The 12510-nt window shown below is 54.5% G+C and overlaps 1 protein-coding gene across 1 annotated transcript in view; it reads right to left on the reverse strand.

Annotated features, from left to right (window-relative positions):
- TBCD (tubulin folding cofactor D) overlaps window positions 1–12510 on the reverse strand; it is a 92793-nt gene that overhangs the window by 22986 nt on the left and 57297 nt on the right. The window contains exons 14-17 of the mRNA XM_006106632.3: window positions 11699–11855; window positions 4573–4630; window positions 3370–3399; window positions 996–1081 (exon numbers count right to left, since the gene is read on the reverse strand). Of these exons, the coding sequence (XP_006106694.2) occupies window positions 996–1081; window positions 3370–3399; window positions 4573–4630; window positions 11699–11855 (331 nt within the window). The remainder of the gene's footprint in view (window positions 1–995; window positions 1082–3369; window positions 3400–4572; window positions 4631–11698; window positions 11856–12510) is intronic.

Raw genomic sequence — 12510 nt, forward strand, 5'->3', positions numbered from 1 at the left:
CGCACCCCTTCCCTCACCCCCCTCAGGCAGACGCCGAGAAGGTGGAGGCGGGTGGGAAGGATGCTAAAACGAGACGTGTTCAGTCACAGAGGCCTTTCTAAAAAGGGATGTCCACGCCAGTTTCGGAGAAACGTCGTTTCTGCGAGGTCTGTGCAGCACGGTGTCAGGAACCTTCCTCAGGATACATGACGGCAATGACTTTTAAACGCAGGGCCTACTCCTCCCAATCCAGGGCAAACACGTCGCACGTCGCACCTACGCTCTCCTTCTCACGCTGCAGCAGGTGGCTGGACTAGGACGGAAGCCGTTTCCCAAACCTCGGTCACTAAGCAAAAGTGTTGCTGTAACTGCTGCAAACTGCGCTCAGGGACGTTCAATATTCATTTCTTGACCTGATTCCTCAAACACCTCTTCCTCACTGAGCTCGCAGACAGCCCAGACACAACTGCCACCTGGAGAACACTTGCGCTGACGCAGAACAAGCAACAGTCACTCCCAACCCAAGGTTTCATTCTGAGAAGCTCAATGCACGGGCGATGCCCAGGACAGCTGTCAGCAGCTCAGGGCACGGCCTGGCCTGCGGCCATTCCCGTGAGAGACCAGCCCTCAGCAGAAACAGCACTAATGAAACAGGACCCCGAGAGGAGAGTGCTCCCGAACAGTCAGCTCCCGAAACTGTTAGCACGTTTTAGAAAGTGAGCCAGCTTCTCCCCCAGCCCGCACCGCTCCCCGCCTCCCTCTGCCGCCGTTCCTGTGGCTTCAGCGGAAGGTCTGTCCCCATGCATTTCCTAAAGTCTCACATACACGAACACATGGTGTGCACGCATCCAACCATGAGAAACGAGTTCTGGTAATGGTTTCCAAGCCCACCTTCAGCTTTTCACACTAAGTCACAATTACATAATGACCTTCCAGGACGAAGGGAGAAAACGGCAGACGCTGACTGTAGACGTCCAGACCAATGTTCTATTTTGTGATAAATATTAAAACCTTACCTTATAACCAGGAAACAGTTAGATCTGTTACCGACAGCGAAATAGTCAGCAGTGGTCAAAATATCAATTCCATGAGGGAAGGTGCCCTGGGGAAAAGGAAGAGCAGGAAAAACGGTGAACCATGTGCACGAGTGAAGGCACCTACACCAGCTCAGCACTGCATCCCATACATTTACATCCATGGACGAGGCGGCCAGACAGCCTGACAGCGAGGCTGCGGGCGCCTGAAACTGCTCGTCCACAGGCTTCCCGTCAAGTCCAGTTACTGAGCATCTATCCCAGGCCAGACATGGCGCTAAACTATTTACATCTCTTAAAAATATTTATTTTATTTCAAATGACTCATGCATTTCAACTTTAAATTGTTGTAGACCTTCCTGTAACCACACACCATGAAAAGACATCCAGTTTCAGCAGTGTTAACCCTACTGATTCACTGGACCTGTCCAGGCAGGGGGACCCCAGCCAGCGCTCCCCGGAGGGGCCCTGAGAACCCTGGACAGGAGCCACACCACAGCCTGTGAGAGAGAATGAGAGACACGGCTGACAGCTGACACCCAGAAGCAGACTCTGAAAGGGGGAGACGGGCACCTCACCCATGAGGCTTGCCCAGCCCAGCCCCCAAGTCAGCGTGTTATTACTGAGAACACTCTCTGGTAACAGTATCTAAAAATCTGAAAACAAAACCGTCTTCTAAAAGACTTACATACTTGACAAACTTTCAACCACTGAGTGAAAGCCTTCTGGCGTGGACCACAGGAGGAAGGGGAGAGGCCCAGCCCTGCCCCGCTCCCAGGGGTCCCTCCTCCCCCCGGGGCTGGCACGGCAAAGCGGGCAGGAGTCTGATGAGCAAGGCACAGAAAACAGCAAGCACCCAACCCTGCATCTGTGTCCCCGTGGGCACAGCACCCCCAAGGCGACAGGTCGGCGCAGGGACGAGATGAGCAGCGAGGCTGCACCGTCCCTGAGGATGACCGTGCTCGGACGCCAGCTCCCGGTCGGTGACACAGGAGGAACTAAGCGTGGGGCTGGATTCCATGTGACAAGGAACTCGGGTCCCGTTACTGTTTGGAAACTCACTAACGGGATGTTTGATTCACAGGCAACACGTGAAGGCCTATTTGCCTCATGACCCAGCTACACGCAGAGCAGGAGACACCCGCCACCTGAGGGCAGCAGGACACCTGGCCTACCTGCACTGTCCTACCCTCTCCGGTTCACACACGGGCCCAGGGACGGTTGGAAAAAAGGCCACCGTGGCTCCCGAGGTGGGGCCTCCCCTGCAGGCAGCACTCAGACCTCTCCCAGTGCCTCTGTACTTTCATCCATCCTGGCCCCAGACCATCCAGTCCCACTTCTGTGCAGCAACACTGGCAAAAACATCCCCGTCCAAACCGCTCTGGGCAGCCCAGGAGGCACCTCCCCCTGCATGGGACGCAGGCCTGGGGTCAGGACAGCAAGTCTGTCTGCCACAAGGTCCCTGACAAGCAGGCCTGGTGGGCAATGCTCAGGTATTGCCTCTTCCTCCTTAGAGTTCAGGCACCACCTTGGAATTTTGTTTTGTCCACAGCGTCCCTCTCAGGTGCTGCCTCTCCCTCCTGAGCCTTCTGCACGGGGTTCCCCCAGCTCCCGCAGCCCGACTTCTGCCCAAGTCCCAAAGGCCCACCACCACTTGTTCCCCAGTACCGCCTGCCATTCCTTCATAACACACGCACCGTCAGCCCAGACCTGCCTCCTGGCACGTTCGCCTCTCACCCCTTCCAACCAGAGCTCAGCTCAGGGTCTCCCACACATCGCCTGCCTCTGGCCCATTCCCCACCAGGCCCACCACGCGGCCCAGCCTGTCACCGTCACCCTCAGCACAAATCGTTCAGGGACAAAGGCCACACCTCCCAGCCAGGGCTGACCAGTGAGGAGAGGCAGAGCTTGGGGGCACAATGATGCCAGCAAGCACCAAGAGGCGCCATGGGTCGATGCTTCCGGAAGCTGGCTCATGCCACACGCGGGACGGGCAGGGGTTGCATCGCTGTCCCGTGAGCCAGGCTCCTCTGCACACACCCCTGAGCACCATGGGCAATGGCAATATCGGGTGGCCCTCAGCAATGCATGAGGCACTGATTTCTGACGTGTGTATGTGTATAAAATTACTTCTACATTCACTGCTCATTGTTTAAAACTTGTGTCAACACTCACCTGTGTCACCTTACCAGTGAGTCTGTGACCAGAACCGTGTTAAGTATTAGTTTATTCTAGGCAAATGCGTTACCCAGGCCTAACAACGCAAGAGGATTGATTCTCCGTTTGCAATTTTTAGTATTTCTGCCTCTAAATCTACAGGAAGTTGTAAGAATGAAGACTGAAGAAGCAGCCATACCTGTCTTCCCACATTCTCCTGGAAAGCAGCCTAAGGAACAGAAGAACAAACAGCAGAGTGAATGAGCCTTGCACTTTGCTAACCATCAGGAGACAGACTCACAACAAATGACCCGTGGCTTTATTTCCCCGTAAGAGTCCTCATTGGTGGCTGATCAGAGCCTCTGGGACGGTCTGTCCTGCCTGTATATCCTGGTGCTCTTTAAAACCACAATTTAGCCCTAGCAGGTTGGGTTCAGTGGATAGAGCGTTGGCCTGCGGACTGAAGGGTCCCGGGTTCGATTCCGGTCAAGGGCACATGCCCGGGTTGTGGGCTGGATCACCAGTGGGGGGTGTGCAAGAGGCAGCCGATCAGTGATTCTCTCTCATCATTGATGTTTCTCTCTCTCTCTTTCTCCCTCTCTCTTCTTCTCTAAAATCAATTAAAAATATTTTAAAAACCCACACAATTTAATGTTTCAGGTTATAAAATCAGACACATCCTGAAAAGTGACCTCTGGTGGCTAATGCTGGGCCTGAACCAATGCCTTAGTGAAGGCCCCAGATGTAAAAAATGGGGATAGAGACAAAGCAATTGGTTAAACAAGAGCCACATCCAGGGTGGGAAGGGTCAGAGCCTTCCGCTGTGCCCACCACCTCTCGGTGCAGAGGGGAAGAGACCCCAGGAACCAGTGACCTCAAGAACCACCGCCCGGGAGCAGGGAGACCATCACACACAGAGCACGATGTGAGCACACACAGGCGCCAACACGGCCGATGCATCCGTGTCTGGGGAAGCAGCTTCGTGGAAAGAAATTTTATTCCCAGGAATCAGGTCTCGACCCCATGTTTTCAACTGAGCTTCACACAGAGCTTGTGACTCTCGCTGCTTCAGCTCTGCATCTGCTGGGTACACAGGGTACACGCCCATGTTCGTGCAAGACTTTCCTGGTAATTTGTTAAATTATGACTTTAACTTGAAATCATGGTTTCTATGGTTTTATTCCATCTCTTCTCCAAGGTTCACAAAGATACCAGTGCCCTGACTGCCTCTTGGCCCACCCTCCCCTCCCGCGGGTCTCCTGGTCTGACAGCCACACCGGCCGGGCCCCCAGCCCTGACTGCAGAGACGGGAACCGTGAGCGTGGCTGCCCATGCCAGCCTCACACAGCAGCACCAGCGGGAGCCCCGCGCCGCAGGGAAAGGAACGAGACGGGGAACTTACCGAGGCGGCCCTCCTGCAGTTCACGTTCCGGTCGAACACCGTGGCAATGACCAGCGCGCTGTGGGAAAGGGGTAAACGGCTGATTAAAAGGAAACCTGCGGAGACTCAGATCCCATGACACTAACGGGGAACCTGGCCTTTCATTCGCTTGTCCGTGACTCAGGCTCAACACAGCTGCCGCCACATGTGGGCCGAGGGTGGCTGACCCTGATTCGAATGAGAGCACCTGAGCACAAGCAAAGCCCCCGGGAGCAGGCCGGCGCACAGGCCTGGGGGCAGCCAAGGGAAGCAGGGCTCCCAGAAGAGGAGTGGGGGGAGGGGGAGGCGGGCATGGCCACGGTGACACACAGAGAAAAGAAGCCTGCAGGAGCGCCGACCCATCCCCTCCTAGAAACAGCCGGACCAAGGGCAGAGATAGCTGTTAGGTGTCACACAAGTCCTACAGACGGCATGTCCGCCCGAGCCACACCAGGCTCCTAAGGCAGAAACCTTTCCAGCTCAGTGGGGCTTCATTTAAACTCCCCTCCTTAGGCCATCGCACGTCATTGTTATGGACTAACCAGGACTCAACCTGACTGTAGCAACGACAGAGAACAACTGATTTAGGGCTGTTTCCAAGCATGACTTGAAAATTTCAGGTGATAGAACTGCCCTGTTAGCCCTGTGGTTTGGAACCCTAGGAACTGTACGTGACAAGAGTGACTTATCCCAGTGAGGCCGGGAGGGCCCTGTGGACTGGAAAGGCCAAGGAACGCAGTGCCCAAGACCCTCCCTCGGTGCTGGCGGCATCTCCCCGGGTGTGGTTAGCCACTGTGAAGCTACTGCACATGGAACTGCAGGCGCAGGAAACACCGCAGAGAACAAGGCCACGTGGAGTGGGCGGGTGGGACGTGAGGCATGCACGCGAACCCACGGCCTTCGAGGGTCCACTCCTGGATGCAGATTCAAAAGGCGACTCTCCACTAGAGAAACGCAGACTCTGGGACGTGGCTGGTTCCCGGGACGGGGCAAAGAAAAAAAGATAAGCCTGGAGCATCGGTCGGGCTAGGACTAGGAAAATATTCTAAAAAATAAAAGTACAGGTGCTGGTGAGAGGACACAGCCAGCACCTGAGGCAGGTTCCAGCGGCCAGGGGTAGAGCCACTGAGCGACACGAGGAGCAGCAGCACTGAATGAAAATCCCAGGATCCAAGAAGCGCCCGTGCCCACAGGACACAGCGAGCCCCAAGTGGAAAAAGGGAAGAGACGCGCCGTGACCGCGGCGGCACCTGGCCCAGCAAGACCACCAATGGGCATGAAAATGGGTGAGGTTTATGGAGAAAGGGCACAGTCATTAGTCTTAAAACATGTGTTACTTATAAAGGAAACAATACAGTAACTCTGCAGACCCACCTCAACAGGGATCAAGGCCAGCATCCCCCACGTCATTCTGGGACGTGCCCCAAATGTGGCCGAGCAGGCACACCACCAAGTCCTGGCCGCAGTCTGGCCAACAGTGACACGGGGCTCTGTCCTCGGTTTTGCTGCATGAGGGATTACCATCAGGGAAGCTGGCAAAGGGCTCATGGACTAATGTAACAATACCACTTTAAAAACACAGCTTTTGCCTGCCTGGTGTGGCCAAGAGGTCCTGGGTTCAATTCCCAGTCAGGGCACGTGCCTGGGTTACAGGCTTGATCCCCAATGGGGGCTGTGCAGGAGGCAGCCAATCGAGGCTTCTCTCTCATCGATGCTTCTATCTCCCTCTCTAAACATCAATAAAAACACATTAAAAAAAAAACAACACAGCTTTTAACCACTATAGACTCTTGTTAATTCAACCAATCAACTGTGTATATACCCATGAATGTAACTGGTTTTTAATACTGTTTTGATTTGTACTAAATTTAGAAAACTACTCTAATTTTACTTTGAGAGCAAAACTGGCTTACCTAGAAATACTGGTAAGTTTCAAATAAGAACAGGTATGATCATCTTGGTTAAGTGAGTATGAGCGTGCTCGTTCCCTGTCCAGTGTGCGCCTCTCCAGTTCCCCTCAGCAAGGGGGCCTCACGTTTCCGAGGGGAGGGCACGTGGAGAGCGACCCTGGGAGCCGCGCACACGTGTCTGCAGGGCTGGGCTGCCAGGGCCGAACGCCTCTCAGGCGTCTTCGCCAGTTTGCTTTTGCTGCAGGGGTTCAGGCGATACTTCCCCAGGATTTCCCAACAAGAGAAATGGTCTGTGTCAAACAGAAAGGGACTTTCTTTCTTGTCCGAGTCGGGGGAAGCTGCACGCCTCGACCTGCCCGCGTCCCAGGCACCTGGCTTTGATGAGCAGGTACAGCAAGGCGCCTATCTCGCCCCAAAGTCAATCTTCGTTAGTTTATGTAATGTTTTATAGAAATAAAAAGGAAAATACACTGTTGTTATCTTAAGTAATAGTAATCCATTAATTTCAAACTTTAAAAAAAATTAAATATCAAGCCAGCAATTATCTATCCACGTTGTTTGAAAGTTGCAAATCAAGTTAAAATGCCAAACCAGCCTATGGCCGAGTCAGTCTAAAAAAAGTAAAGCTCCCAGCACCAGACCTTCCAGGCGTTGCTGTAGTCACAGCAGAGCCACAATGAAGGCCAAGGGCGCTGACCAGGTGAGGGGCACTCTGACCTGTAATCAGCACTGAACTTTTCTTGAAAAACAAAAGGGTTATCTCCTTCAGGAAGCGGGCCAGGGCCCTGGAGAAGGTCGCAGTGAGAACAAGACATAGCTCTGAGCCACGCATGCCATTTCCTGATGTTTCAGGACAAGCTTGCCCTCGAGGAAGAGATCTGGGAGCCAATCTCCAGGCGCTGCTGCCCGGCTGCTCCTGGGAGCAGAGCTCTGCCCAGGACGGGGAGGGGCCTGCAGGCTGATGTCAACGGCTCAGTTTACAACAGAGTTTCAGGTGAGGAAATCGCTGGAAGGTGACAACCTGCCTGCTGGCAGGCAGCAGCTCATTTTTCTTTTTCTTCTTGCCAATTAGCTTCTGGATTGCTGGTGAGGAGGTATTTTCTAGATAAAGCACAACCATTCTGTACCATTTTGACTTTACGGGTTTCATTGTTCCTAAATCACTAACATAGCAGAGGCTTTCTTCAGGAAACCCTATTTACTTTTCCACACACACAAAATTGTTCATCTCTTCACCTGTCTGTGTATAAGTTTAGGAAATACAGATTTTCAGCAGCAGCCCAAACTAATTCAAAACAATTAAATTTGCTTGAAAACTTTCTTTGTGACATTATAAAACAGCAAGCTCCTTAGAAAGTGGGCAGCTGAGCCCTGCACTTGCCCCGACCTTCCAGGGGTGTAAGGAGGTGGCCAGGCCTCTGACCTCTTACCGCATGGGCACCTTTCACACTAGTCAGTCTGACCTCTGACCTCTCACCACATGGCCTTTCGGTCCAGTCAGTCTGACCTCTGACCTCTCACCACGTCCAGTCCTGCTGCCTCGTTGTTACTGCTGCCCCCTGATTCCTTTAATCAGACATTCCTACTTCACTTACAGAATTACATTTTGATCTCCACTGTCAACTTTTGCAGGAAGAGTTTGTGAAAGTATAGTTAAAGATATCAACATTTTATCAGTGCCAGGACTAATGGGCTTAAAAGCTGACAATTAAAATGTGGCCACTTATTACACAGCAAAGGAGGCAGATCTCGAAAGACACACCCCAACCGATACTCCTGGGCAGGCAGGGAGGTGCGGGCAGCAGCATCCTCCCGGCTCACCTGGCACAGTGACTCACCTCAGCCCGCCCTCCGCACCCGCCCCACGCCTGCCGTCTAGATGGACCAGGAAGAGCTGGAGCACAAGCTCGCTCAGAACCTGCCCAACTGGCCCGAAAGCCCGACGGGCGCGGCTCCCAGGGGCACATTCACTGATCTGACCCTGGGATGGCACAGGGACAGGGGACGAGGGGCCTTGTCAGGCAGAAACTCCATGTGCCTGCTGGCGCCTGTGGGAATTAGGAGAAATGAGAAAGGCTGAGCAGGAGTCGGGGTGTCCCTGCCAGCAGGTGCTCCCGGTGTGACGCTGTGCACACTCATTACTGGCGCCTGGGGCATGCCCAGAAAGTCGAGGAAAGTAACCTCCCCTGAGATCAAAGTGCTCAAGTGCAGCCAGAGGAGTTTCTGCAGAGGACGCTGGCCACCAGCTCAGCAAATGTCTCTGGTCTCATGTGGAGTGAGGTGCTTAAATGAGTCCAAGCTCAGAACGGTGAGTGTTCTGAACACCCACATCCACACCCTCCCATCTCAGTCCAGACACAGCGGGGGGTGGAGGAGGTTCTATGGGGTTCATTTGGAGGACCCTCGGGACCCCCAGAGGACAGGGCTGGCTCCACCCTCTTAACTACAGCAGGTCTGCAAAGTCACTTTCACTCTGACATGAGCAGACCACGCTGACCGCCCACCTGCCCACACGGACCAGTCACGGGCTCTTCAGTCCATTCCCACCATGTGCCACGCCCAGGAAGCTAAGCACCTGGCAGCTCAGTGGGCCCCAAATCTGTCTTTCCTTTTCTGGAGAACAGAGGGTGGCCCTGGAGTACACAGTGCCAGCGCCTCAGCCTCCATGACACTCGGGTCCCTGTGCGGTGACACATGCTCCACTTCAGACCCTGTGGCTCGGCTGTGGCCCCCTCAGGCTGCTGTGCAGGCCTCGCCCAGGCATGGGTCCAAGGTCGTGGGGCATGGATCCGCCCACGCTGAATCCAGAGAACTGAGCTAGCAACACTGACTCTCACGCCCATGTCATGCTCAGGCCAGGCTTAGCACAGCAACTCTTCAAACTGATTTTCACTGTACAAAGTCGCTGCTCAGATTAGTGTGGGGACTAGTTTCAAAGTCTCAGAAAGCAGAAACCACTTGCTTGTGGCTAAAAGAGCCTCTGTTCCAAAGGCCAGGGACCGAGCAAGAAGAGGACCTGTCTGTCCCACAGGCACCGTGGGGACGGGAGGGCGCGACATTCGCCAGTGTCACTGCTCTGCGTCGTGACTGACACTCGTCCCTGCAGTGCGGTGGGTAAGCAGCTTTCACCCCAAGTAGAGAAGCGGGTACCTGACGGCCGCCCGCCCCGTGCCCAGCCCTCCCCCCCGTCCCCGCAGAGTGCAGCCTCACCGCATTCCACTTTCCTCGGCCAACCCTCAGCCTTCAGCCCTGATCAGCCAGAGGGTCTCAGGAGAACGATTCCTGCAAGCTGACCACTCGGACAAATGTCCAACTGAAAAGAAGTGCTGGGACTATTCGCACTTTGAAATGGGAATGACCTCAGGAGCCAGGTCCCTTTCAGTGGTGTGTCCGTGCCTCACTCAGCACCTGCCAGCTGCCCCCTCTGGGCAGGTGTCCTCGGTGCGGTGGGCACGACCACAGTGCCTACCTGCCCACAGCACTGGACACCGAGGGCACCGTGCCAACCTGGAGGAGCCTGGCTGTCCTGCCGGCTGAAGAAAGCCTTCACTTGTGTTGCTTTCATTTCCTAGTTTCTGAAGTCACTTCCAAAAAGTGAGCAGCAGGACCCGGAGCAGCAGAAAGTGACTTCCATGCAGCATGTTCACAACAGCACAGTCCTGTTCACAGAGCAGTCGGATCACAGAGCTGCTGGCCAAGGAGCAGCCTCTGCCCTCAGGGACGAGTGAGGGACGAGGGGCAGGCAGCCTGGCCTCTGCCACGCTGGGCCTCCCTGGCTGCAGGCCAGTGGTCACCAGGACCAAGGCTTCCTAAGACCACTGCGCTGTCACTCTGCCCTTCCCTCAAGGGAGGATGAGAGGAGGAATCAGACATCTTTACAACTTCCTGGAAGTTCCTTCAACTTTATCAGAATCCCCAGGCTGTTCTGCAGGCTTTGCTTTGATAGGAGCCAAGATCAAGAGATTCAGGCCAGAGGCACTTCCTGGGCAGTAAACAGGCCTGTGGTCCCTCCCCTGACCCCAGAAAAGGTGAGAGCAGGAGGAGGCTCTGAGCCACGCGAGGAGCTGAGGGGCCGCAGACCCTGGGCTCTTCCGCAGCTGCTGCCGACCAGGTGGCACCGCCCTTCACCAGAGCACCTGGCTGGAGGGGCGAGGAGCAGGGTTCCCAGGGCGGTCAGGCCCCCGGGATCTCACACTCTCTCTGGGCCTCATGCACAGATCTGGGGGGGGGGGGGGGGGGATCTCCTAAGAACTGTGGGAGGATCATCCTGAAACCCGTTTCCTAGTCCAAGTCATCAGCTGAGTGTCACACACCATGACTAACGCCGAGGCTGCCACCATCTGGGCCCCTCCTCTGGCCACTTCATACACAACAACAAAAAAGGCCGGACATACTCAAGCCCAAAAATACAGTAACAAAGCAGAGTACAAAAATTAACTAAAAATCTCACTATACTGGGGACACATTTGTTTTGCATTTTTCCCCAAACAAAAATATAGCAGATCTGAAAAGTGGGACATGACAGCAGGGGCACGCAGACGCCTTGGGGGCTCTGCTGGGGACACACACCAGGAACCCAAGGCCACGCTGCCACAGCATCTGATGGGGCCACCAGCCTGCTAGTTTCAGTTCTCCAAGAAACCAGAGGAAATACAGTTCCCTGCCTCCCAAAGCCACGCTGCTTGCGTTCGGAAGGTGTCGATGATGAAGATGCTAGTCAGCACTGTGGCCTGTGAACATGCAAGTGCTAGTCCACGAGAAGTAGGAGACCAGGCAGGCAAGCCCCGCCCTCCACAGCAGGGCTGCCAGCTGAAGGCTGCTCTCCCGGTTCCCGGTTCCGAGGAACTCCTTCCGCGGTGAAGGCCGACCGCTGACGTTCTCGCGGCAGAACACGCAAATGCTTAGACGCCCAACCCACCTGCTCAGTTTCCCGCCTGTTTCCTCCACACTCTCCCAGATGCCCAGTCCCTTCATGTAGGGACCTGCCAACCACAGGCCAGCCAAAGTCTCTAGAACATTCCTCCTCAACACACGGCCTGAGCTGCTCCTTTGTGACAGGTCATCCTTGAAGACTATTATCAGCTCATGAGCACCCTGTGGGAGCTGCGCCACCCTGGCCGCTCGAGCGCCACTGAGGGCGCGATCCGAGGGCGAGAGCAGCGACAGCTCTAACCGCCACGACTCTTAACAGGCTTTACCTTGAAATCTCGGCCACGAAGGGCTTCAGCTCCTGAGGCTCGTAGGCACGTGCGAAGGCCCAGCACACGTAGCAGGCAGCATCCCTGACGTTGTCACCCACACTGCAGGCACCCCGCTTCTCCTCGTAGGTCAGCGCCTTCAGGATCACAGGAACCACTGGGCAGAGAAGACAGGCTGAATGAGACCAGGGAGGCAGCACATGTGGTTTTAAGGAAATAGCGTCTATTGTGGTCACACGACTGTCGGCCCGGTCAAGGGCACATGCTCGGGTTGTGGGGTCCATCCCAGTGGGGGGCGTGCAGGAGGCAGCCGGAGCCTGGGAGACTCAAAGGGAGAACTGCCGAGGGGGAGGGAAGACGGGCCGGCAATTCACTGGGGACCCCAGCCTTGGAGTCTTGTCATGGAAACCATAAAAGACACGTGGTTTATAATTCTGGCCCGAAGCAGTTACCTAATGAGCAACCCTGGGGGTGAGGAGAACCCCATACACAGGCATGTTAACTCTGCTCAGAGGGAGTCCATCACTGGGGAGTCTCAGAATCCAGAACTAAAATAATTAGGTAAATCCACCCACTGTGACTTCCATGCTTCCAGGTTAACTTTACGGACAATCTACATACGTTTAATTGTCTGAAATATCTGATGTTTACGATAATTTGAAATACATAACAGATTATCCTGGTTCTATTATAAAATATCTAAATGAGTAATTTAACAGGTGATTTTTCATATAAAGATATGAATTTTAAGATGTGTGGTGAGGGTAATTAAATGTTTAATAGGGCTAAAATTTTTCAAGTATCTGGAAAGG

The sequence above is a fragment of the Myotis lucifugus genome, unplaced genomic scaffold (assembly GCF_000147115.1).
Source record: "Myotis lucifugus unplaced genomic scaffold, Myoluc2.0 scaffold_871, whole genome shotgun sequence".
NCBI classification, from domain to species: domain Eukaryota; kingdom Metazoa; phylum Chordata; class Mammalia; order Chiroptera; family Vespertilionidae; genus Myotis; species Myotis lucifugus.